Source organism: Aotus nancymaae, unplaced genomic scaffold, assembly GCF_030222135.1.
Source record: "Aotus nancymaae isolate 86718 unplaced genomic scaffold, 86718_ANA_hifiasm-v0.15.2.pri h1tg000059l, whole genome shotgun sequence".
In the NCBI taxonomy this organism is placed as follows: Eukaryota; Metazoa; Chordata; class Mammalia; order Primates; family Aotidae; genus Aotus; species Aotus nancymaae.
In genome coordinates, this window is record NW_026988473.1 from 69,766,106 (window position 1) to 69,792,813 (window position 26,708).

At 35.5% G+C, this 26,708-nt stretch overlaps 1 protein-coding gene across 12 annotated transcripts in view; it reads right to left on the minus strand.

The window, feature by feature from the left end:
• Positions 1 to 26,708, minus strand: part of PICALM (phosphatidylinositol binding clathrin assembly protein) — a 105,830-nt gene that overhangs the window by 39,076 nt on the left and 40,046 nt on the right. For all 12 annotated transcript variants that reach the window (XM_012469501.3, XM_012469494.3, XM_012469503.3 and 9 more), the window contains exons 3-11: positions 25,114 to 25,189; positions 21,198 to 21,300; positions 16,504 to 16,597; positions 13,561 to 13,672; positions 12,317 to 12,423; positions 9,338 to 9,379; positions 5,076 to 5,161; positions 2,714 to 2,837; positions 2,322 to 2,458 (exon numbers count right to left, since the gene is read on the minus strand). In XM_012469501.3, the coding sequence (XP_012324924.1) occupies positions 2,322 to 2,458; positions 2,714 to 2,837; positions 5,076 to 5,161; positions 9,338 to 9,379; positions 12,317 to 12,423; positions 13,561 to 13,672; positions 16,504 to 16,597; positions 21,198 to 21,300; positions 25,114 to 25,189 (881 nt within the window). The remainder of the gene's footprint in view (positions 1 to 2,321; positions 2,459 to 2,713; positions 2,838 to 5,075; positions 5,162 to 9,337; positions 9,380 to 12,316; positions 12,424 to 13,560; positions 13,673 to 16,503; positions 16,598 to 21,197; positions 21,301 to 25,113; positions 25,190 to 26,708) is intronic.

The following is a 26,708-nucleotide window of genomic DNA, read 5'->3' on the forward strand; positions in this document are numbered from 1 at the left end:
TATTGCCCAGGCTGGCCTTGAACTCCTGACCTCAGATGATCCACCTGCCTCAGCCTCCCAAAGTGCTGGGATTACAGGCGTGAGCCACCATGTCTGGCTTACATAATATATTTCTGATCTCCAGACTTCTATGTGATTTTAATGAACAACTCAAAAAATGATCCCAGAGTGTCTACGAATTGAAACACAGCACAGAAATTTTTTTTTAAGAGATGGGGTCTTGAGGCTAGGTGTAGTGGAGGCCAAGGTGGGTGGACTGCTTGAGTGCCAAAGTTCAAGACTATCTTGGGCAAATGGCAAAAAAATACAAAAATTCACTGGGCGTTGTGAAGTGCACCTGTAGCCCCAACTACTCAGGAAGCTAAGGCAGGGGGAACACTTGAGCTCACGAGGTTAAGGCTGCAGTAAGCCGTGATTGTGCTGCTATACTTCAGCCTGGATGACAAAGCAAGACACTGTCTCAAAAGAGCGAAAGAGAATGAGAGACACACAAAGAGATGGGGTCTTGCTATGTTGCCCAGGCTAGCCTTGTACTCCTGGGCTCAGGACTTCCTCCTGCCTCAACCTCCTGAGTAGCTGGGACAACAGGCTCATGCCACCACACCCAGCTCCTAATTTTTAACTTATATATTCTCCAAAATATACTTTTTTATTTTAAAATTGATATACAATAATTGTACATATTTATGGGATACATATGATATTGTGATATATGCATATCATGCAATTATCAGGGTAATTAGGACATCTATCACACCTCAAACATTTATCACTTCTCTGTGTTGAGAACATTCCAAATCTCTTCTAGCTACTTTGATAGAGATAATAAAATTATTATTGTTAATTAGTAATTCTACTGTGCTATCAAACACGAGAACTTATTCCTTCTAACTGCATTTTTATAAAAAAGTTTTGAAGACATGTCTTTAGATGTAAAATAGTTTTGTAGACAGTAGATATAAATGCATCTAGTGCTTTGGGGAACATAAAGAATATACAATAAGAAGTCTGTAAATAGGCTGTAAGATTTCCCTTTAATTAGTATTAAATAGGTGAAAATTTTTAGTACGTAAGATAAGACATAGTGAAATTAGTTCTTTATCCAATAATTTGTTTCAGACTCAAACACTGAACAATCTTTCCACTTATTTCTCCTGGTACAGATTTATTTTCAAGGTCTCCAAGTTGAGAACTTGTCCCTTAATGGGGTCAATGTTACTTTACTGGGGATTAAAGAAGGTAGCATACAAGAACAAACAAATAATAAAGCTGAAAGAAAAACAAAGAACTAAATTCAGACCTACTAAGATTTTCGGGAGCAGGTAGCAACTGAGAATGCATAGAGCAAGCAGTTCAGGTAGTAAAACTTACACTGAGCTATTGAAGGAGTCAGTAGGCAGGAAGACAACCTTTTAAGGATGAGTTAATTAAAAAAACGGCAACAACTAAGTCAAAGGAAAAACCCACCACTCTCTACAGAACATGTGCTAATAATGCACTGTGCTAAAACTTAGTCATCTGGGAGCATCTTAGAAACAAAAATTCTTGGGTCCCAACCCCCACCTATTGAATCAGAACTCTGGGATTGGGACCCAGATAGCTGTGGTTTAATAACCTCTCCAAGTGTTTCTGATGTTAAAATTGAGAACCATGATCTCATTTGAAAACAAGGTTTCTCAGAAAAAGGTATGAAATAACAGCCAGGATTCAAACCAAAATCTGACTTTTAAACTACTTTAAGGCACTCTGAGGTAAAAGACAAAACAGATTTAGAAAATGCCAATTATTTTAGTTTGGCAATGTTATATTTCCACGTTAAGTAGCTTAAATTAAAGAACAAGATTATTAAAGTTAGTCTGGTAGCCTTCAATACCAAGAAACCTGGCAACTAAACTCTGTCACTGTGTTCTAGATTACAGAGTTTAAAACCAGGAAATAGGTGTGACAGACGTTTAATATCCAATGAAATGGTATTTTGAAATATATATCATACCCATGTGTCAAAGAGCTATAAAGGGTCTTGAAGCATTAGATGCCTCATAAATGTGTTTAATCATATTTTTTACACAATGAAAAGTTTGCCCAGAGATAACAGCTATATTCCAATTAGTATAAATCAGTGATTTAACTATCTTCCATTTCCTAAAAAATTAAAATATAAACTCTTACCACTTTATCTTTAGGTATTATACCAATACTACTATTTATTACCACCTCTTTGTGTGAACAGATTATAAAATCATAAATAAAAGTAAACCTGAAAAGTTCTGCAAAGTCTTTGAACCTAAATATTCAAAGGTAACCTTAACTTCTACTCCTACCTGTTAGAAGAACTAGGGGTAGAAAATATGTCAATGGCTGGTGCAGTCATTATCCCTCCTGCTGACGTGGATACAGGAGAGGCTGCAGTTGTTAAAGAGGTATGAGGTTTCTTTGCAAGTTCTTTTAGGCGCTGTTCCTGTTAAGAAAGAGAACTACCATAAGAATTCCAGAAACCAGATTTGTTTGTACAGCTTCTGAAAAAGCATTTCCTAATTTTGTTCTGATAGCAGATATTCAGTTTTCACTAATTCCATGTCAGCATGAAAAGTTAAACTGAGTTTCGTCCCATTAGGTATCTATGCAGTTAAGACTCTAAGTCTGTGCAGAGGCCCCATTTACCTTATCAACACTTGTACTCATTTTTACAAATAAGGAGAATGCACAAACTTACCTTTAAAGCTTTTAAACGTGCTTGTTCTTCCTCTAATGCTGCCTGCTTTTCCCTTTCATCCACTTTGGTCAGAGATAGACCAGTGCTTGCCAGGGAAGAGACTGCATTGGAAAGTGTAGTTGCCCTAGGATAATCGAACAGAGATAATTTGGCTTTCTGCTAAACACTTCACATTACAACCAGGTCATAAAATGGTCTGGCAACCTTGTCATGGATAGGCACTATAAATACAAACTTTATGTCTGGATTCAAACCCAGTACTTCAGATGAAATATCCTACCAAGGGATCTAGAGGATTATAGCAATTAGAAAAATGCTGACTTAGAAAACACTGCTTTTAGATTATGTGTCAGACTTTGGAAAGGGTTCACAATAGAGCAGGGGCACTTTGCCTCTTCCAAGCCCCAAGAGAGGAAACCAATACAATTAGGAAAGAGCCCACACAATCCCACAGAATCCCTGATGAGAAGAACTGTTAAGTTTCTCATAGGGAAAACCCTCTACTAACTTACAGCCTACATTTTGGCAGTGACACAGGAACACCAAAACATGCATAACAGTAATAAGTAACATAGGTCTAGGTACGTTTCACCTATAACAACATCCCCAGAGGACTTCAGGTTCCTTCAAAAGAAGACTGGTTTCAATATAGCCACCAGGCCATCTGGCATCTCCTTTCTATGCGCTGCCCTTTTGCCAAACTAGAATTTCCTTTTTAAATATACATGTACAATGCATCATCTCTCACTGGCAAACCACCTCCTTTCCCTTTTATCAAAAATGTATCCATACTATAAACCTCAACATTAACTTCCCAAATGTTAACTCTAGGCTAAATAAAACAAGTGGTAAAGAATTCTAACCTAAAGAACTACCTTGAGCTTTATTAATTTTCCTTTTACCACACACCAAACATCATTAATTTCTACTCTAAGCATTTAAAGTGGCAAACACTACCACTTAAATTTTATGTAAAATCAGTATTATAAATAAGCCATTAAAAAGAGACAACTCAGAAGACAAAGGAAGAGTAACAGAGTTGTGACAGAAATGCAAGAAAACCAATAGTTCTTATGATAAACATTTCAGGTAAACTGGTGCACCTGAACTACATGGCTCTTCTTTTTTTTTTTTTCATTATTTTCTCAAACAAATGAGACTTATCGTTTTGACTGCTACTTCTAAAATCCTACTAGAAAATTCAAAGTACAAATCAAAGATTAAAAATAAGTATTAAAATCTAATAATGGCATTTTCCTTTAAACATTATTTATATTTAAAAAAGAAAATTAAAAAAAAAAAAATTATTTATATTTTATTAATAAAAGACCGAAAGGTCTGAAACAACCATCAGAAAGTCTAAAAAGAACCAAAGGAAGGTTCTCACTATACAAATTCTTTCTTCATGCTGTTTGAAAAAAGCTTCATAAGAAAACATGAGAGTAACTCAAGTAATTTCTTAACCCAATGTAAAAATCCTGTTATCAGATTGACATGAAATGATTTGTGTTACTTTCAGTATGCTAGGTTAACTGGCTGTAGTTTGAGGAATTAGCTTAAAACATAATAAAGTGATTAAAATATAAAATATCAATAATCAACCCCATGAACTGGCATTAGAGATCACGAAATTTGATGTTAGGTATTCCAGGTTTGAGTCCCAGCATTGCTACTACATACTTCACAGTGCTATTGTGAGGGTTGAGCAAATTAATACAAAAGTATCTTGCAATTATAGGCAAGGCACGGTGGCTCATGCCTGTAACCCCAGCACATTGGGAGGCTGAGGCATGTGCATCACTTGAGTTCAGGGGTTAGAGACCAGCCTGGCCAACATGGTGAAACCCCGTCTCTAGTAAAAATACAAAAATCAGCCGGGCATGGTGGCATGCACTTGTAGTACCAGCTACTTGGGAGACCGAGGTGGGAGAATCACTTGAACCAGGGAAGCGGAAGTTGTAGTGAGCTGAGACTGTGCCATTGCACTCCAGCCTGAGCGACAGAGTGAGACTGTCTCAGAGAAAGAAAAAAATAAGTATCTTATAATTATAAAACACCATACAAAACAATGCATTATCGTCTTTAGGAGAAATCATAAACACAATTCTAAACCATGCAGTCATTGTCATTATCTTAACAGATGCTGACATTTACTGAAGGTCAGAAACTACTTCAAGAATTTGCATATATTAATCCATTTAATCCTGATACTAATTCTATGAGGTTGATATTATGATTAAACCCATTTTAAAGAAAATCAAATCAAGATAAAGAGAAATTAAATAGCCTGGAAATTGAGCTGGATTCATCTACTCCCTCAGGAAAATCACTCTTGCTCTTTTTCCTACAAAGAATAATGTACCTGCTTGCAGCTGTAGAATCTTTGATTTTCTTTCCTTCCAAGGAAGCTAAATGTTGTTCCAAAGCATCAAGAAGACTGCTGGGGGCCTACAATTGTACAAATATTAAAAATGTCATGATAATTAGGCCACTGGTCAAATTAAATCAAGTATTATCTAATCAGAGAGCAACAAAAATAAACACGTATGTTCTTCATGTACTAATAAACAGTAGAGTTTTAGCTACTTAATGAGAATGACAATTTTACTTTTATTATACAAACATGACCTAGTTGGAGATACTAAGAAACATTATCAAAAATGTAAGAACTGAAAACTATGTAAACATGAAACATTTTTTTAAAATTTGCAAGTACTTAAAATTTGCAAGTACTTAAAAGTATTTAAATTTTAAAGTAAAAACATACTCCTAAAAGCTAGACATACTACTGAGCATACAGAAGGTACTTAATAAGCACCTGCTGAACAACTGAAAGTGTGCAAACATGACTCTGGAAAAATTACTGATAAATGACACTGAACACGGGCTTCAGGGAAATGAAAATGAAAATCACAATGAGATACATCTTTTCACCTACTACAATGACTAAAGTTAAATATATTAGCAATATCAAACATTGTTGAGGATATGGAACAACTGGAACTCTCATACATCACTAGTGGGAGTTTACCACCTTGAAAATGGATTAGGTTGTTTTTCACAATGTTAAATACACACCTACCTTAATGACCCAATTCCATTCCCAACTACCCCAAAGAAAGAAAAATGTACCTCTGTAAGAAAAGACTTAATGTTTAATGTAGCTTTATTTACAATAGTCAAAAACTGCAAACAACCCAAAAGTCCATCATTTGGAAAATGGATAGACAAAACTGTGGTAAATACTATTCAGCAATAAAGAAGAATTAATGGTACATTCAAGAACATACGCAGATATTGAACAATATGATGAGCAAAAGAAGCCAGAATGCAAAAGTAAATACTTGTATGATTCCACTTATATTAAGTTTAAGAATCAACAAAATTATGCTATTAGAAATTAAAATAGTATTAGCACACTAGTTAGGCGGAAAGTAAAGTTATTTAAAAATTAAAAAAAAAATCAAAATAGTGATTATGGAGGTGGGTAAGAAGTGACTAAAAGGGGGCATAAAGATTGGGGAAATGGAATTTTCGTATCTTGAATGATGTGTTGGTTACACAAATGTTTATTTATCAAACTGCATTGAAATGAATATCTACCTTGTATTTTTTTTTAATGGAAGACTAATTTTAAACTCAGGCTACAGGTCAAATCTCAACTTAATATGAAGAAAGCAAAGAAAACCTTTTCAGGGTGCAGACTAAGAACTGTTCACTGTAAGTGAGGCAAATGCATCAGTAGCATTTACTTACTCTAAATATTCTACAGGATTTGAGATATAGTTTCTGGATTATAGGATCTAAAAATAGTTAGAAGAGGCAATACCTACTAATTTCTTATCATTTATGACTTTAATAACTTCTTTCATCTACTACATCCTCTATATACCAGGACATTAGCACAAGGGAGATACAGTAGAAAACCATGTGTAAAACCAAATACTACATGGGAAGATGAACTTCTTTGTTGAATTGAGAGTATACATGCACTTCCTACAGCCACAGCAAAAATGTTTGCTAATCAGCAGCAAAGCACTCTTTAAGAGTTTTCAGAAATGATAAGGAGGATTTTGATGATAGTGGTTAATACTTAAAAAGCTCTTCTCACACAACAGGTACTGTGTGATAGCTACCTTGTATGTTGTCACTGAATCTATGAAGACGACACTACAGGTATATCCATTTTACAGATAAACAACCTGAGACAGTGAAAATTAAGTAATCTGACCAAGATCACATATCTGATATACAACAGAAGCCAAGATAGAGAAAGTATCTCTGACTTTAAAGCCTACATAATTAACTACTATGCTACCAAATCCTAGACTGAAACTGTGGTCATATAAACTGTAGTTTATCTTTTTTCTGGAGTTTAAGCTGTGGCTTACAAATATTAAAATATTAAACTGCCAAGTTATGATGAGAAACCATTTCTAAAATCCCGTCTAAGTATATCCGGCTATTCTTCAAAAGTCAAATCCACATGACCAAGAGTGAAGAGGCTGGGGACCGTGGCTCACACCTGTAATCCCAGCACTTTGGGAGGCAGAGGTGGGATGACTGCTCAAGCCCAGTAATTTCAGACCAGCCTGGGGAATACAGGGAGACCCTGTCGCCACACAAAAAAACAAAACTAGCTGGGCATGATGGCATATGCCTGAGGTCCCAGCTATTAGGGAGGGTGAGGTGGAAGGATCGCTTGAGCCTGGGAGGTTGAGGCTGCAGTGACCCATGATTTTGCCAATGCACCCCAGCCTGGGTGACAGAGCAAAAGCCTACCTTTCCTCCCAACCTCCAAAACCCAAAGAGTGAAGAAAAGGGGTACTTTACACCTTAAAAGAACAATATATAATAACAAAAAGAGTAAATAATCTCAAATTCGCACTCTTCTGTATTACCACCATCTTCCCTAAAGTGTAAACAGCTCTGTTTTGTTCACTTTCGAAAATTTTCTGAATCACCAAAAGAATGCTTGGCAACACTTTGCTCAGAGACTATCAATATAGAGGAAAAGAGGGACAGAGGCTAACAAAACATTATCTAATTACAATACAATGAATATTAACATACACAGACACATGAAGACAGCATGTAAAGTCTACATCTAGCCTGAGGACAATGATTTTTAAATAAAACATAAGGGAAGCACGACAAATGGGGTGGGTAACAGGGAAATCTAAAGTTGCCAAATGATTTTATACTACATGTTATTCAAGCAATGACTTGTCTCATGTTCAACTCAGAATAATGTGCTTAATAAAGCTAACTTATTTCAAATGGACATATGCAGGATTCTTTATTTCCATATAGCCTATGACTAGATTTATTGCATACTCTTAGCCTTGACATTAGAAGGAAGAATCAGAACAAGTGAGTACAGAAAAACTCAGTAATAACCGTTAACAAGAAGGTGCTTAAAAGATGTCCTAGAGGCCAGGCAAAGTGGTTCATGCCTGTAATCCCAGCACTTTGGGAGGTCAAGGTGAGCGGGATCACCTGAGGTCAGGAGTTTGAGACCAGCCTGGCTAACATGGTGAAACTCCGTCTCTACTAAAAATACAAAAATTAGCTGGGCATGGTGGCTCACACCTGTAATCCCAGCTATTTGGGAGGCAGAAGCGGGAGAATCGCTTGAACCCAGGAGTGGGAGGTTGCCGTCAGCCAAGATCACGCCACTGCATTCCAGCTTGGACAAGAGCATACTAATCCATCTCAAAAAAAAAAAAGTCCTGGAAGAATTCAAAACAAAACAAGGTAAAACAGATGTCAACAGCTCAGAGAGTTGATGTGAGTGTTATAAGGATAGTTTATGCCAGGTGCTTTTGTTCTTAATACTGAGTAAAGAAAACACCGAGAATAAGCCAGAATAACCAGCAAGTATGAAGTTTTTTCCCTAGAAATTTTTTTTGATGATGATGATAAAGACGATATTAAAATAGTCAACATTAGTTGAGTGTGTTTAATGCTCTAAATTTTTTTTTTTTTTGGCATTAACTCATTTAATCCCCTGAATTAGTTACTGTATGAGGTAGGTACTACAATATCTTCATTTTACAGATGATGAAACTGAAGCACAGAGAATAACTTCCCCAAAGTCACAGGCCCAGCTAATGGCATGGCTGGGACTAAAATTTGGACATATCCCAAACCCTACTTTCTTAATTAATATTATGTTCTGAAGTTTATCCCTATTTACTACTCCCACCTGAGTCAAAAAGTCAAAGTGGAAGTTTAAAACAGAAAAAATAAATATTGTATAATTCTCTACTAGTAGTATAGTGAAAAATGTTTTTCTAAATACCATTTTCTAAGTTCAGGTTCCAACAATTTTTTTTTCCTTTTTTTCTTTTTAAAACGATGATGATAGGAAAGAGTGACTGAAGAGATTAAATAAATGGTATGACAGTGGGTAGGCCACAAATTTAAGTGGCAAGCAGCTCATTTTATATGATTATAATGTTAGAACAATCTTCAGGAATACATCAAAATGTTAAAATTGGTCAAAAATTGCAATGATCCCTTTGACAATAGGGGCTATATGTTACTTATTTTAATACTCTTCATACCAAGTACACAACAGATGTTTTAAAAGTATAGTTGATATTTTAACAATATAGTTACCTGTGAAAGATCTGGTATATCACCTCTGTCAATTCCAACTTGCTGCAAGAAGAAGAATTATATTTAATAATTATAATAAAGACGTTTTATAAATAAAATTTGCAAAAATGACATCATGGCTAGTACTGGTAATACTTTAAACAGACTTCTTAAGAATCAGAAAAAAATTTAATCTCCATAGATACTCAACATTTTCAATGGCTTAGATATTATTTGGTGGCTCTAAAAGTTCTAACGGTAGGGAAACTAGAGTTGGAAAGTCAACAAGTCTACTAAGTTACCGTCTCTATGTCTTCTGAACACCTATATAAGCTATCTTATCACAATCTGAAAACTCCCCTCTATTCTATGTGTAATATGATAAAAACACTAGGGTAAGAATGAGAAAGCCTGACCATGAACAAGTTCTTTGATGGAAAAAAAAAATTAAGAAACAAACCTGAAGACATCGACTTTGTTTTTCTCCATAAAACATGCTTTCCCTGGAAATCACCATAGGTAACACTTTAAAAAACTCATGTTCTGTCAGGTAGGCCAGGTTTACACAAATGTCAAATGATATCTAATGAGGATATAACTGTCTTCACAAAGCAACTCCGATACACTTTAATGATGCTAAGGCCCTAGGCAATTTCCAGCAAAAAGACAGAAACAGTTCCTGTGTACCCTAGCATCCAAATTAGAAAACAGTTTTCTGTCCTGTGGCTGTGTTTCATTTTCTAATCGGTCTCTCTTCCTTTTCTCGACCTCTTAGGGGCTGGTCTCAGAATGTTGTCAGTTGAAAATCTGATAAAGGCCAGGTGTGGTGGCTTACATCTGTAATTCCAGCACTTTGGGAGGCCAAGATGGGTGGATCCTGTTATCAGGAGATTAAGACCATCCTGGCTAATACGGTGAAACCTCATCTCTACTAAATATACAAATATTAGTTGGGCATGGTGGCACTGTAGTCCCAGCTACTCGGGAGGCTGAGGCGGGAGAATAGCTTGAACCTGGGAGGTGGACGTTGCAGTGAGCCGAGATTGAGCCACTACACTAGCCTGGGAGACAAAGCAAGACTCTTATCTCAACAACAACAACAAAAAAAGAAAATCTGGTATTAAATTAGCTATTAATCAGATGTTAATAGCTAATCAATGCCTGATCTATTTGTCCTCTTCAAACACATTTCAAGAGGTTACTCTTGCCTTCTTCCAGTAACTAAGGCATTCTAATGAAAGCCCAATGTCTCATAACAGAATATTTTAAGGCAAGGGACTCTAGATTTTTCTTAAATCATATGTAGACCAGGCCAGGTATGGTGGCTTATGCCTGTACACCTGGCTTATCCCAGCACTTTGGAAGGCTGAGGCGGGTTGATCACTTAAGGTCAGGAGTTCAAGACCAGCTGGAAAACATGGTGAAACCTCATCTCTAAAATTAGCTGGGTGTGGTGGCGGGCACCTGTAATCCCAGCTACCCAGGAGGCTGAGGCAGGAGAATCGCTTGAACCTGGGAGGCGGAGGTTGCAGCGAGACAAGATCATGCCACGGCACTCCAGCCTGGGTGACAGAGTAAGACTCTGTCTCAAAAAAAAAAAAAAAGTTTTTATGTAGCAGACAGTCTATTCCACCTCAGAATAAGTTAATAGCAAATCTGGAGTACAGAAAAGGGCTTAAAACTTAAGTTTGTAACTACAACTACCAAATGCAAAGAACGTAAGAGGCCAAGAGGGAAAGTCAACAAATTAAAACTTATTTAAAGAATTTACTGGTATCACAGTATAAACAACACTTTCTTCTCTATTTTAGTATGTGACTGACCCTTAAAAAACGGAAAGGATCTTTCTCCTTGAAAAATTTTTAAATCCAAGATAAATTTCAGTAGGCTTCATAAAACATCAATAACAAAGCTATTGTCTCATCATCCTGTTCTGTCCTACTGCATCTAATATAGAATAACATATCACCACAGTAATAAAGCCTAGAATCACTAACTTGCTAGTTCCAAAGTAACTACTTTGACATAACTGACCAAATTATCCTAGGAAGACATCTCTGGTGGAGACGGGTAGAGGCTGAAGAATGGGAGAACAAACACACAAACAAAAAAAACACCTTAAGAATGCCTCTGTGCGGCTAGCATGATAATGCCTGCCAGCATTACCACAAGTGCCTTTTGTGACAATTCCAGAAAAGTATTTTTAAGCATATCTGCAAAATTAGATTATCCTATTACCTACATTCATGGTTTTCATAATTAACAACAATAAACACACAAAATTCATTTCTGTCAGGGAACAAAAACTTTTATGATAGAGTCTTGCTCTATCGCCCAGACTAGAGTACAGTGGTACGATCTCAGCTCACTGCAATCTCCACCTCCTGGATTCAAGTGATTCTCCTGCCTCAGCCTCCTGAGTAGCTGGGACTGGAAGCCGCCACCATGCCCAGTTAATTTTTGTAACTTTAGTAGAGACAAGGTTTTGCCATGCTGGCCAGGCTTGTCTTGAACACCTGACCTCAGGTGATAACGCCCGTGTATGCCTCCCAAAGTGCTGGGATTACAGGTATGAGCCACCATGTCCGGCCAACAAAAACATTTTGAACTATGTGGCTCCAGCTATCTCACTGGAAAGAAACCTGCACTGACACTGGATATTTTCTATCAGATTTAACAGTAAACATTCTCAAATATATTGCTAATTCCAACCATAAAAATCTCTGCCACTATTGTATGTCACCTACTTAATTTTATAGAGAAGTAAACAATTTAAAAACAGGTAACTTTTCAATACTCACCATTGAATTAAATATACAGCATTTATTTTATTCACTATTTTATCATATTCATATCTTGGCACAGAATTCAATACAGCATAATACGATTAAATACTAAATTTAAGATATTTATTTTATTTGGATAGTAAGTGATGACTTCAAAATCCATACTTAGAGACAAAAAGGCAAGTTAGTAGACAGTCACTTAAAGACAGTTTACCTCTGCAACTTTGAGGAACTCTGAGATTCTTGTCATCCTAGTTAGGAACTTCTTATAGATGTCAAGACCTTCTTTGCATTGGTTCTTTTTCATATCAAAATATTTTTCTGACAAAATAAATGTAAACATTATTTTGTTCACATCAAAATGTAACACCCAAAAAGGAAAAAGAGTAGGTAATAGCTCCAAATAGGTTTCTCAAGGACGATACACACCCTACTAGAAAAATATCAGTATTAAGTTAGCTTAGGTATTTAAAGCAAACTAGAATGGAGGTGCTATTATATTAAAAAACAGAAACATTACTTGACACTATTCATATTCCTACTTTGTTTCAAAATGCTTTTCCTCACAATTACCTAGGTAATATTTGTGTGTTTACACGTATCACACTTTACCCCATTTAAAACAGCACTGACATCTATTTCCAATCTTCTGATAGTATATTATCTAAGAAAACAACTTTACCATGCCCAAATGTCACTCAGAAAGTTCATTTAAGCTTAATATATACATAGAAGTAAAGAGGTTAATTTATACTAATAATAGTATGAAAGACTATGCCTTCCAAAATTTTATAGAAAAACCTTTATTTTTCACTTGTGAAAAAAAAAGCCAAATTTCCCTATCCCTATGCATTAAAGCATCCCTAAGTCCATGTTACTTCAGACTATAAAAAATAGATTTAAATTGTTAAAAAAGTTCACTATGGAGTCGATTATGAGAAAATAGTATTTTTCTGGAACAAAAAATTTGTTTTTTTCCCCACCTTTTTTAATTGTCGTAAAATACATGTAACATAAAATTTCCCGTCTTTTTTTTTTTTTTGAAATGGAGTTTCACTCTTGTTGCCCAGGCTGGAGTACAATGGTACGATAACGGCTCACTGCAACCTCTGCATCCTGGGTTCAAGCAATTCTACTGCCTCAGCCTAAAACTTACTGTCTTTACCAACCAAAGTTTAAGGGCATTTTTATATTTTTAAAATTAATAAAATGGATAGAAAAAACATAGATATATCTAAAAAATAAAGTTTGGCTTGCTGAACATCCTGGGTATAAAAATAAGTAATCACTTGCATAAATAATCAGGTATAAAACTCTTTTCTCCAAATTAATTGTTATAATGAATGAATATATCACAATAAATTTTTAGACAGCTTTAAGTAACAACTCAGTCAATATTATTTACCCATATGACACAAGATAAGAAATAAAATGTTAGAAGGCTACAGCAGTATTTACCCAACAAATTAATAATTCCTTCATTGTATGCTGCAAACAGTCTAATGGCATCTTTGAACAGGAGCATGAAGGCAGCATTTATTACCCCATTTGTAAGTTCATTGCTATTAACCTGGGGAGAAATTGGAAAATAAAATTAGCTATTAGGTTTTAAATGACATTGACAAAAAGACTTCCTTCAAATTAAAACACAGTAAATTCAAGCAGTAAGCATGTTAATGAAAAAGACATTTATTTTCTCTAATACATATATAAAGAGCATAGTGCAGTAACTACCACATAAATGAACACTATTTATTATTATTATTAAATTAAATTTGCCGTAACCAAATAATTGTACTCATTTGACTAACAAGAATACTGGAAATATTTTCAGTTCTACCTCAAGGAATAAATCAAAAAGATAACCAAATTAATTCTAAGTTCTTTCTTAGCACATGAAAATTAACTCATGTTATTATATATATAGAAAAACTAAGCACAACATTGAATGGCAAACAAAAAACTGGTTAAAAAAAAAGATATTTGCAGACTAGCAAAGTTGATTTCCATTATATAGGAAGAATCCTAATAATAAATAAAATAAATGAAAGGCAATTTATAAAATAAAAGATACATATGGATAATAACATGAAAAGAAATACAACTTTACTTATCAGGTAAATTAAAATATAATAATCAAATCAAATTACTAAAATATCCTTTCCTGAACATCAGACTATATTACTCAGTGCCCATAACAATGAAAAAGAGCATGGTAGCTCATGTCTGTGGTCCCAGCACTTCGTGAGACTGAGGCAGGAGGATTGCTTGAGCCTGGGAGTTTGAGTCCAGCCTGGGCAACATAGCAAAACCTCGTCTCTGCAAAAAACTAAAACCAAGAAAAGGTAGCTGGGCACGGTGGTGTACCCATGTAGTCCCAGCTACTTAGGAGGCTGAGGTGGGAGGAATGCTTGCACCTAGGAGTTGGAGGCTGCAATGAGCTATGATCATGCCACTGCACTCCAGCCTGTGTGACAGAGAAAAACGCTGTCTCAAAAAACAAAGAGATGAAGAAGTAAATACAGACACCTGTTGACAAGTTATTGGCTCAACCCTTTTGGAGTATAAGTTAGCAATATTTATTAAAAATTTAAATGCTGATATTCTTTGAACCACCAAATTCTTTTTCTGGGTGTTAACCCTATTGAAATAGGTTTACAAACAGATACACAGAGAGAAAGAGAGAGACAGAGATGGGGGTGGGGGGGAGGGAGGGGGGAGAGAAAGGGGGAGACAGAGGGAAAGAGAGAATCAAGTGCAACTGTTTAGGATTAAAAAACAGAAAAACTAAACATCTATCAATAGGACGATCAGATAAATTGTTACATATAACAAAGTACAATACAAACATTGAAAAGAATAAGAGATTTTATACAAATACAACATATTAAGTAAGAAAAATATGCATAGTTCGACCCTGAACTTCTATACAAACCAAAATAATATTGAATAACTGCATCAATACCCCACGCCTTCTAGACCAGGGGTCAGCAAACTTTTTCTTTGTAAAGGGCCAGATGGTAAATATTTTAAACTTGGGCCATACAATCTCTGTCACAACTATTGAACTCTGCTGTTGTAACATAAAACAACCATAGATATTATGTAAACCAGTGAGCTTGAATGTGTTCCAACAATACTACTGAGAAAACTGAAGTTTGAATTTCATATAATTTCTATCTGTTACAAAATACTATTTATTTTCAACCATTTAAAAAATATACAAAAATGGGCAATGTGCTGTAGTTGGATAATCTGTTCTAGGCTATGAAATACCTGTAAGATTTACTGAATGTTTACTTAACACTTACTATGTGCTATACGTTAATAGGCAATGGGGATACAACAGAACAAAAGGAACCTAGTGCCTGCACCGAAGAAGCTTAAAGAATAGCAATTAAACAATTTAAAGGAAAAATCTATTTCGGCATGAAACTATCACAGTTCCATTCAGTAACATGAACTTACAATCTCGAAAACAAAATTTCAAAATAAAGAAATAAGAACAAAATGTTTTAAGATAGATGCCCCCCCACCCCCAAAAAAAGAACAGAGTTGAAAATGCAAACTTCTAACATATTATAAATAAATGACAAAGCTAGCAGCTTGGTTCAATTCATGGTCATTAAAACAAAAATTCCAGGGAACACAATGCCCTTGGGCAATAGCTACATAATAGGCTATTTTAAGTGCTATTTAAACTTCTTACTTCTGAATAATTGTCATGCTTTGAGTCCTATTAAATAGACAAAAGTAAAAGATTAAGTTGGCTATTCACTAAAAAAAAACCCCTGTGGCCGGGCGCGGTGGCTCACGCCTATAATCCCAGCACTTTAGGGGGCCGAGGCGGGTGGATCACGAGGTCAAGAGATCGAGACCATCCTGGTCAACATGGTGAAACCCCGTCTCTACTAAAAATACAAAAAATTAGCTGGGCATGGTGGTGCGTGCCTGTAATCCCAGCTACTCAGGATGCTGAAGCAGGAGAACTGCCTGAACCCAGGAGGCGGAGGTTGCGGCGAGCCTAGATCGCGCCATTGCACTCCAGCCTGGGTAACAAGAGCAAAACTCCGTCTCAAAAAAAAAAAAAAAAATCCCTGTACATTTTTAAATCTAAAAGCCATTATCAAATGAAAACAGATTTTCAGATTAATCCCTTTACCACTTTAGCTTATATATCTTAAAATTCCAGAGTTACAGAAGCACTTAAGAAATAAATCTTAAACAGTAATAAAAATCAAAAAGTAATTTGACTTGAGACTACTCTACAGAAAATCCTTAGCTACATAGGGTATCAGTATAAAAAACTAGAGTCTGTGAAAACTTAAAGATAAAAATTCTCATGAATTATAACGACCACATTTTTTAAAATCTTAAATTACAAAAGTATAATCAACTTACATTAAAATCAAGAAGCGCATCCATTTGATTCTGAATAATTGGTACAGTTTTTAGGAGTTTTTCTGTGTTCATTGTTCTCATAACTCCATCAGCCCTGTTATAAAAAAAAAAGAGAAATAAACAAATGAATCTGCAATTAAATCTACACTTCAAACTCTCCCTGGTTCTCTACTAAAACAGAGAACCAAGTTGCTATGAAATGTCACATATTTTTAAGTTATTATGGAACCTGAAAACTCAAGCAGAGATCATATAAAGAAAACCAAAAACAGGCAACACAGTATGTCCAATATCAAGGTACTCATTCAGAACTAAAAAGAAGAAGAAGACATAAAACACGAGCTGTAAAAACAAAAGTTTACATTATACAGCAAGGTCTATAGCACACTTTTCACATGAGGAAATGATCTGATCCTCAAAATCATTGGTGTGTAAAAAGCAGTTTTATCATTATTATTACAAATAAAATAATCATTTGCCTCAAGTCACTAAACAGTTAAACACTATGTAGCAGGGAGTTAAAAAGTCTTAAGAGTACTGCTTTGTTTAAAGTATTTTATTCGACCAGCCGCGGTGGCTCACACCTGTAATCCCAGCTCTTTGGGAGGTCGAGGCATATAGATCTCCTGAGGTCAGGAGTTCAAGACTAGCCTAATCAACATGGAGAAACCCCATCTCTACTAAAAATACAAAATGAGTGGGGCATTGTGGCGTATGCCTGTAATCCCAGCTACTCGGGAGGCTGAGGCAGGAAAATCGCTTGAACTCGGGAGGCGGTAGTTGCAGTGAGCCGAGATCACTCCATTGCTCTCCAGCCTGGGCAACAAGAGCAAAACTCTGTCTCAAAAAAAACCAAAAAAACAAAACAAAAGGAAATAAAAAATAAAGTATTTTATTTATGAATAAATTAAAAGCAATGGCTTTTAATTCAGAAAGTATAACTAAAACCACTTTATTACAAACTAAAGAACAATTTTATCATGTAATTCCAATCTATTAAACAAAGAGATACCTTCAGTGGACAGTCTTTAATAAAATATTGTTAAATATTTCCAAACAGATATTTCTAAAGATAGAAAAATATTAGCAGCACCAAAGAAACTAGAATTTTAGAAAACAGATTAAAAAAAAACACTACATGAAAGGTACTAGGGCTAATGTACACAACTAGTATTAAGAGCTTATTATATATCAGTATTACTCAGAGATTGCCATATCATTTTCAAATCCTCAAAGAAATTCTACTGATATTCTTGTTCCATTTTACAGATGATGAAGTTTCAGTGAGGGTATATGACTTGTCTAAGATCAGAGAACAAATCAGTAGTAGGGTCATTATGTAAACCCAGGTATATCAGACTCTGAAATAATGCCCTAACTTTTTCGCTGAGTAAAAAGGCATTTCCACAAATATGTCAGCTTTCCCCAATTTACAAATGACCTATACTTATAAATGGCTATTCTACCCTAAGATAAACCATGAACTACAACCTCAGATGCCAAAAAACAATTAAGCTATAAAAAGCAACAATAGTGCTTTGCAGGACACAACAAAGTTTAATCAACAAATACTGGACCGCCTTAAGTAGTCACCTGTTGACCAGCTTTGGCCTAACTCTCCCTAATGTGTTAACCTATGCATGCCTGTTTCCTCTGAAGTGCTAAACAGCATGAGCTGTAACAAGCTGCTGGAGCTTGGGATGAGGACACTAGCCCTTCTTTTGCAACTCTTCTTACGTAAGTAATTTTTTGACCTCTGGTTACTTCATCACAGAAGATTTGAACATTGGCTCAGTCTTTCGTGTCTTAACTTCCACATCTACGTGGACAACCAATCCAACATCTTGATGTCAAAAGCCCTGATGCTAACCTTACTGACCAGAAATCAAAGCATCCTATCCCTCACCCCTGAATGGGGAAGAAAACAAAAACAAAAAAGGTAAAATTCAGACACCTTATTCTGTGACAATTACCTTTTAACCTTTCAGCTGCTTTGGTCACATATCCCTGTGGTAAAAAGTATTTGACCTCATCAGAAATGTCAACGTTTCAACTCTACCAATATCCACATTGATCCTTTCTCATTTTTACTTTCTTCATCTAGTTTAGAATTCCACAGATCATTATTATAATCAGTCCCTTACAAATACCTTTAACTTTATTGTCCCTCTTTTCTTCCCTGCATTTCAATCATCTGGCAAACACACAATCCTGGCTGAGCAAACACCTAACTCATCCCTACCTGTACACACATACCTGAGTGCTGGTAAAGAAAAAGGTACAACTGGGCAAAACGGCAAAACTATGAATTCATGATCATCAACCTCAAATGGATACTCAACATTGCCAGCGATCCTCTTAGCCTTCTCTAATAAACTCCTCTCCTAAGTATCCTCAAATCCTATGCTTGTCTTCCTACATGAAACACATAAGCTCTTAGCTTGTAACTCCCAAAATATTTCATTCTGGAACAGAAAATAACAGAAAGAGATTGTCTGGTCTTCTTGCCACCCAAACTATGTTTCTATTTAAAAATGGTTGGCATCTACCTCATGTTTTTCCTACCATGGTAGATTTCAAACAAATCCAAGATTAAAATATAAAACACTGAATTCATAAATATATCTGATGAAAACATGATAATTAATTATTTTAGCTCACTCTGAGCTTGCCTGAAAGATAAAAACATAAAAATACATAACGATTTTGATCACCTAAGATTGTATTGCTTTTAACAATGGTTAAAAAAAAAAAAAAAAAAAACAGGGAAAAACGCTCATAACCTGTAACAATTTATTTTCCTAATACACAAAAAGTTCATTTGTTGAGTGTTGGTTATGTGCTAAGCATTACATACAATATCCCATTTAATTCTCACAACAATCCTGACAGAAAAGTACTAATTAAAACCTCATTTTGCGGATGAAATAACTCAGAGTTTAAGTAAGACCTTCCCAGTTTCACCACAGCATAATAGCATGGTAGAAGGGGATATAAGCATGCCAAGATGTTGATCCTTTTTAACTCTTTAGCCTCAAGTCGTCTCTTGTATAAATAGTTTGTGTGCCACCATATGAAAGAAGTTTAGCAAGCTGATGAATATGTAACAAAATATCCTTGGTCTTAGAAAATACTCACCGAAGTAGTAAAAGATATAAACTATAAAAGGCATCAGGTATGTAACCCACTCTCAAATAGTTCAGAAAAAAACGTGTGTGTGCACCTGTGTGAATATACACAGAGAAATGCAAATGTGGCAAAATGTTAAAAATTGGTGGTTCTGAGTAAAGTATACAGAAGTTCTTTCTAATATTCTTGCAACATTTCTGGAAGTGAAATTATTTCAAAATAACATTATTTTTTAAAAGTCAGTATGCTAGCTAAAGCATCTTATTGAAGTCCCTCATCTAACTGGTATGAAGCTAGAATTCAAACCTAGATTCATCTGACTGAAAAAGTTTGTGAGTTCTTACCACTATCCAACACAATGGAAAAGAGTGAAAAACCCAATAGAGAAGCTGGCAACGGACATCAAAAGACAATTAATAAAATAAGTATGGTATTTAGAAAGGAAGGAGGATGAGGGGGAAAGATTGCTTGAGCACAGGAGGTCAACACTGCAGTGAGCTGGGAAAGTGCCACTGTACTCCACCAGGCTGGGTGACAAAGGGAGACCCTGTCTCAAAAAGTGAAAATAAAAAATAAAAACAGGGCAAAGAGTTTGAAGAGGCATTTTTTCGAAAGACTACACACAAAGGGTCAACAGCACATAAAAACATGCTCAATATTATTAGTCATCAGGGAGATGCAAACTAAAAATCACAAGACACTACTTCACACCTATTAGGATGGCTATAATTAAAAAAAACAAAAAACAACCCAGAAAATAACAAGTATGGCCACAACAGCGAAAAACTGAAAGTGCCATACTTTGCTGGTGGGAATGTAAAATTGTTCAACTGCTTTGAAAAATGATTTGGCACGTCCTCAAAATGCTAAACATAAGAGTTACCACATGACGCAGCAATTCCACTTCTAGGTACGTATCTAAGAGAATTAAAAAGATAATCCACATAAAATCTAACATTCACAGCACCATTATTCCTAAGTCAAAAGTAGAAACTATTCAAATGGCCATCAGCTGGTGAACAGATAAACAAAATGCAGTATATGTCCATATGGTAAAATATTATCTGGCTAGAAAAAGGAATAAAGTACTGATATATAACATGGATGCTATAACGTGGACATATTAAGCCACAAAAAGTCCACATATTGTATAATTTCATTTCTATAAAATGTTCAGAATAGGTAAGCCCAGAGCCAGGATCTGTGGGAAGAGGGAATAGAAAATGAATGCTAATAGGTATAGGGTTTCTTTCCGGATGTGATAAAAATGTTCTGAAATTAGATAGTGGTGATGTTGAACAACTTTGTAAATACACTAAAAACTACTGAATTACACACTTAAAAAGAATACATTTTATTATGTGAATTATATCTCAATAAAGATGCTATAAAAAGAACTTAAAAACAAATCCTACCACAGAAAGTACCTGATACACCTCATCAAAGAAAAAAGAGGTTCATCTTTTAAAACTGGCTAAAATTTTGTAATTTATAATCTAATAACTCTTATGTTTTACCTTTTTAAAAATTCAAATCAATTAGATACCAAAAAAAGCTTAACTCACCCTCTCTTCACTTTTGTGAAATCAAATGCAACTTGTCTGTATGAAACTGCTTTTTCATTTAAATATCTACTATACCGCCTAATAAATGTAGACATGTCATATCCTGTAAAACAAAAAACAAATTAAAGTTTTTATAAATGATAAAATCCCAATACGCCTACAAAAACAAGTCATTGTAGCCAATGGCTATAATATCTTGATACCACAATTCAATTTAGTGATGTAAATTAAGCAGTTAATGAATAACACTGCCATTAAATTCTCTTAAAATTTTATATTTAAGTCAGGAATGTCCTATGCAGCTTTAAAAAAAAAAAAACCTCTTCCCTTAGAACTTCACTAAAATAAGAAGCTTTTTTTGTTTCTCTCAATATTCCTATTCTTTATTCATCAGGAAGTGGAAAAACATGTTCTCTTATACAACTTGATAATCTCACTACTCAAATTTAACATCCTATGGAACCACAATCCCATTCCTCAAATCAAGTAACTTTATATAATTTTTATACTACTGAAATCTTTAGCTGTATTTAGAACCATAACTTATATGTGCCAACCTTATAAAAAGTACAGAAAACTACTGCCTAATATAATAGAAGAAATGGCAATATGCAAGTTTAAGGTGAACAAAAACAATTATATGAATGTTTTCAATAAAACTTTCTAAATAAATACATAAATCATTTTAAGATTTTGTTTCATCATGACCCTGCTTTGAAAACTTCAGCAACATAACATCTAATCAATATTATTTTTTTTAAACACCAAACACTTTGTGTTTTAGTTATTGCCTGGCTTAAGGAAGTCTGTAATAATTTTTGCTCCTCAATGAAAAGTGGACCCATTTTATTTTAACTCATATTCATCTAACGAATTTAATTACTTGATGATCTTTGATACTTTTAAAATACCAAAACCACCCAAAATGTAAACTAACTGGATTTTAACATCATCAATTCATTTATTTAGCAAATATTTAGAGTGCCTATTAAGTATCAGTGGAGAAAAATCAGTGAACAAAATACAAAAAAGATTAATGCTTTCATATGGCTTCATACCGACTACTGTACAAGTGTTACATTCTCACATTCCTCAGCTCTTTGGTTCACATGGTTCTATCTACTAGACCCCATCATGAGAGGGCAAATACCTCTCCTCTTTCAAGGCTCAACCTCTCCTCTACATAAAAAGAATGAAATTCTTAAAACCTTATCACTGGAATTGCTTAATTTCCATCTTAAGAAAAGGAGAAATCAGCTGCTGATAAGACACAAAAAACCCACTTGGATATATGCATAAACTCTGCCTTTAAAGTTAAAATGAACTGAATGAAGGAGGAAGTGAAAATAAAGGGTGAGCAGACAGTTTCTTCCATGACTCTGAAAATAAAGATACTCCATTTTTATCTATAATATATACCTGGCTTCTCTGTTTAAGATTGCAAAGAGGCCAGGTGTGGTGGCTTATGCCTGTAATCCCAGCACTTTGGGAGGCTGAGGAGGATCGCTTTAGGCCAAGAGTTCAAGAACAGCCTGGTCAACAGAGCAAGAACCCATCCCTACAAAAAAATTAAAGAATAAAAAAATTAGCGAGGCATGCTGATGCACATCTGTAATTCCAGCTACTTGGGAGGCTGAAGGGAGGATTGTTTGAGCCAGGAGTTCAAAGCTGCAGTGAGTTATGATCATACCACTGTACCCAGCCTAGGTTACAGAGCAAGCCCGTCTCTTTCAGTCCAGCCTCAGCAACAGAACCATATTCTGTCTCAAAAAAAAAAAAAAAAAAAAATTCCAAGAGAGGGGGTCTACGGTTTTATTTTTTTTCCTTAGGTTAGAGCACTGTAACTCTTGTTAAAATATAATGCATTTTGTAAAACTGGGTCCTACGTATAGATTACTGGTCTTCTAGAATGTCTGGAAGATAGGCTATTAAATTAATTTTAAGCAATACTTCCACCTGCCAAAGAGAAACAAGTATTGGACTGAACAGCTCCAAACTCAAATACAGCCAGTCAACAAAAAAAAATAATAATAATTAATTAATTAATTAAAAATTCCACTAATCTTTTCTTTTTTTTAGACCTCCAGAACAACCACAGCTCAGGCCCTCATTAACTGAAACAGTTTTGGCATCTTCAAGATTTGGTCTACTCTGATCTAACTTGACTAAGCTATGATGCTTTCCTTATAACATATAATCCCCTCTCCTCTCCCTTCTCTACTGCATTATAAAATCCCAACTCTACAAAATTTTTTGTGCTTGAATTTGGCTCTGAACAGCTTCTTGAGGGGCTATGTGCCACTACATGTTCTCCAAAACCATTCATATATATTCTATTCATATTCATTTGCTCTATAAATCTTAAATATTCATAACCATGGGAACGACTTTCACATCCATGTACATCTGTGTATCTGTGCTTACTTTCACATCCATGTATTGTTCCTGTGCACTTGTGCTTAAGCCAACTCATCTTCTCAACCTTCTCTTGAAGCCCAGCACAAACCTCACAGTCTCTGAATACATTTCCCTGACTGAGCCTGCCTCACTGTTAAATATTCCCAACTCATTTGGCATATCCTTTGAAGTTCTCCCTGAAGCTGACATTCTATAATGCTAGAAGCCTAGTTATAGAACTAAGTAAAACAGATCCCATTAAGACAATGTGCATGGACAGCTATAACCACATTATGTCCATTTCAAGTTACTAAATAAAAAATAACACGTCAGGCGCGGTGGCTCACGCCTGTAATCCCAGCACTTTGGGAGGCCAAGGCAGGCAGACTACAGGGTAAAGAAATCCAGACCATCCTAGCCAACATGGTGAAACTCTGCCTCTACTAAACTACAAAAATTAGCTGGGCATAGTGGTGCACACCTGTAGTCCCAGTTACTTGGGAGGCTGAGGCAGGAGAATCGCTTGAACTTGGGAGGCGGAGGTTGCAGTGAGTCGAGATAGCACCACTGCACTCCAGCCTGGCAACACAGTAAGACTGTCAAAAAAAAAAAAAAAAAAAACTACAGCTATGTAGATATGAATGAACAATTCATCTCAGTAAATTATATTTGCCTTAGCTACTAAAACCTGTAATATTCCAACTGCATTTCTTGGAATGAAACACAAAATAATACAGTAACAATGAAAGCAAATATCTACACAGCACTTCTGTGTGTGTGTGTGTGTGTGTGTGTGTGTCAGAGTCTAGCTTTGCTGCCCAGGCTGGAGTCCTGTGGCATGATCCTGGCTCACTGCAACCTTCGCCTCCTGGGTTCAAGAGATTCTCCTGCCTCAGCCTCCTGAGTAGCTAGGATTACAGGCGTATATCACCAATCCCAGCTAATTTTTATATTTTCAGTAGAGACGGGGTTTCACCATGTTGGCCAGGCTGGTCTCAAACTCTTGACCTCAAGTGATCCACCTACCTCAGTCTCCAAAAGTGCTGGGATTACAGGCGTGAGTCACTGTGCCCAGCCTTATATGGCATTTCTTGTGTTCCAGGCACTGTTCTAAGCACTTTGTAGTAAGTAACTAATTAGGTTAAGTTCCACGTCAATATTATTGGGTAGGTACTATCATTATTACTGAATTCTACAGATGCAGAGGTGAAGTAACTTGCTCAAGTTTCTATAGCTGGTAAGTGGCAAAGATGAGATTCAAACCCAGACAGTCCAGCTCCAGAATTCATGCTCTCAAATAACTACGCTACACTAACTCTCAAAGTGCTCTGAGTATCTAGTAGGAAAATTAATATTAACCTTCAATTAAAAAAAAAGACAGTCTTTTCTTTCCTACAGCCTTCACTAAAATATAAGGTTTAAAGTAGCACATGTTCTAAAAGACAGAGTTCAACTTTAGAGTAAGTAATCATGTGGGTGTCATTCTTTTGATTTTCTATAATGAAAAAATTATCTTTACCTTGCAATCCACTTTTATCCAAAAAATTGCTTAAGTTAAACAACGTGTTTCTTGAAGCCAAATACTGAATAAAACGCTGGAAAAAAAAATAATTACATCGTATTAAGGTACTGCCATCTCACCAACTCTAATATGAAAATCTGGAGGAAAAGTTAAGGTTAATGCATTCCATTAAGCTTACATAGTTTAAATTTCTCATCCTTACTCCTCCCATTAACTAGTTACCAAATCTAAAAACATAATATATTTTTCACTAGCATGGGAGAATTTATTAAAGCCTAATGCCCACAGATACATTAGAATATTAAGTCAAAATAATAAAAGCAAATAGGCAGTGGAACCAGTAGTTTTCATTTTATTGCAGCATACTAAAACTATAGCTAATCATATTCAGGTGGCATCTGTATTTTAAATGGTCATCTGGTATACCAAAGTTTTTGCTTTTTAAAAAAACAAAACACTTCTAAACACACCAGAAAGCAATACATATCCTATTACCCACTGCCCAGATTAAACAAGTTCATATACTCACGTCAGATCTTATATAGCATCAAAACGTTATATACTCCATTGAAGACCCATGTCTTCAATTTCATTCCCTTCTCTCCCTCTTAAGAGGTGAGTACTTTTCTGAAATAGGCATATGTTACTTTCACACACGTTTTCACCATTTTACTAGATATACAAATATCTATAAACTATACAATTGTTTTCTATTTTTAACTTACACAAATATCATAGTGTACTTACTCTTTTGCAATGAGTTTTAACTCAACTTTTCCCTAAGAATTATCCCATTTAACATTTCATTTTAAATGATGTTCTCATATTCCAATGAGAACATCATTATGAATGCATTTCTTTATTATGGATATACCTTCTAATTTTCACTATTATTAACAAAGTTGTATTGACATCTTTGTTCTTGGTCTTCATGTGTAAGTATATGAGTTTCTAAGGATATATACTTAGGGATGAATTACTAGGCAAGTACCTATGTAAAAGTTCATCTTCTCCATACTGCCAAAATGCTCTCTAAAGTGCTTGCCACAGTACAAGACCTCAACTCTCCTTTACATACAGTCTCTAAACAGGTAAAGAAATGCCTTTCAACTTTACTTCATAGGACTCCTTTTCTTTCTTCTTTTTTTTAAATGCATGTAGAGGCTAATAATCAACTAGGATGTAAACCATCACCTCCAAAATCAGTCTTTCTTTTTTGAGACAGGGTCTCGCTTCATCGTACAGGTTGGAGTACAGTGGTGTGATCACAGGTTACTACAGCCTCCACCCTCCTGAGGTTCAAGCAATCCTCCCATCTCAGCACACAGCACCACCCACCATCCACCCCTCACCCTTGCTCCCAAGTGACTGGAACTACAGGCATGCACCACCATGTCCAGTTCATTTTTTTAAAAATTTTTTGTAGAGACAATGTCTTGCTATGTTGCCTAGCTGGTGTTGAACTCCTGGGCTCAAGCAATCCTCCCACCTGGCCCTCCCAAACTGTTAGGTTTACAGGTGTGAACCAATGTGCCCGGCCCTCAAATCAGTCTTGTTCAACTGAGATCACCCCAAACTAAACAAACCAGGAT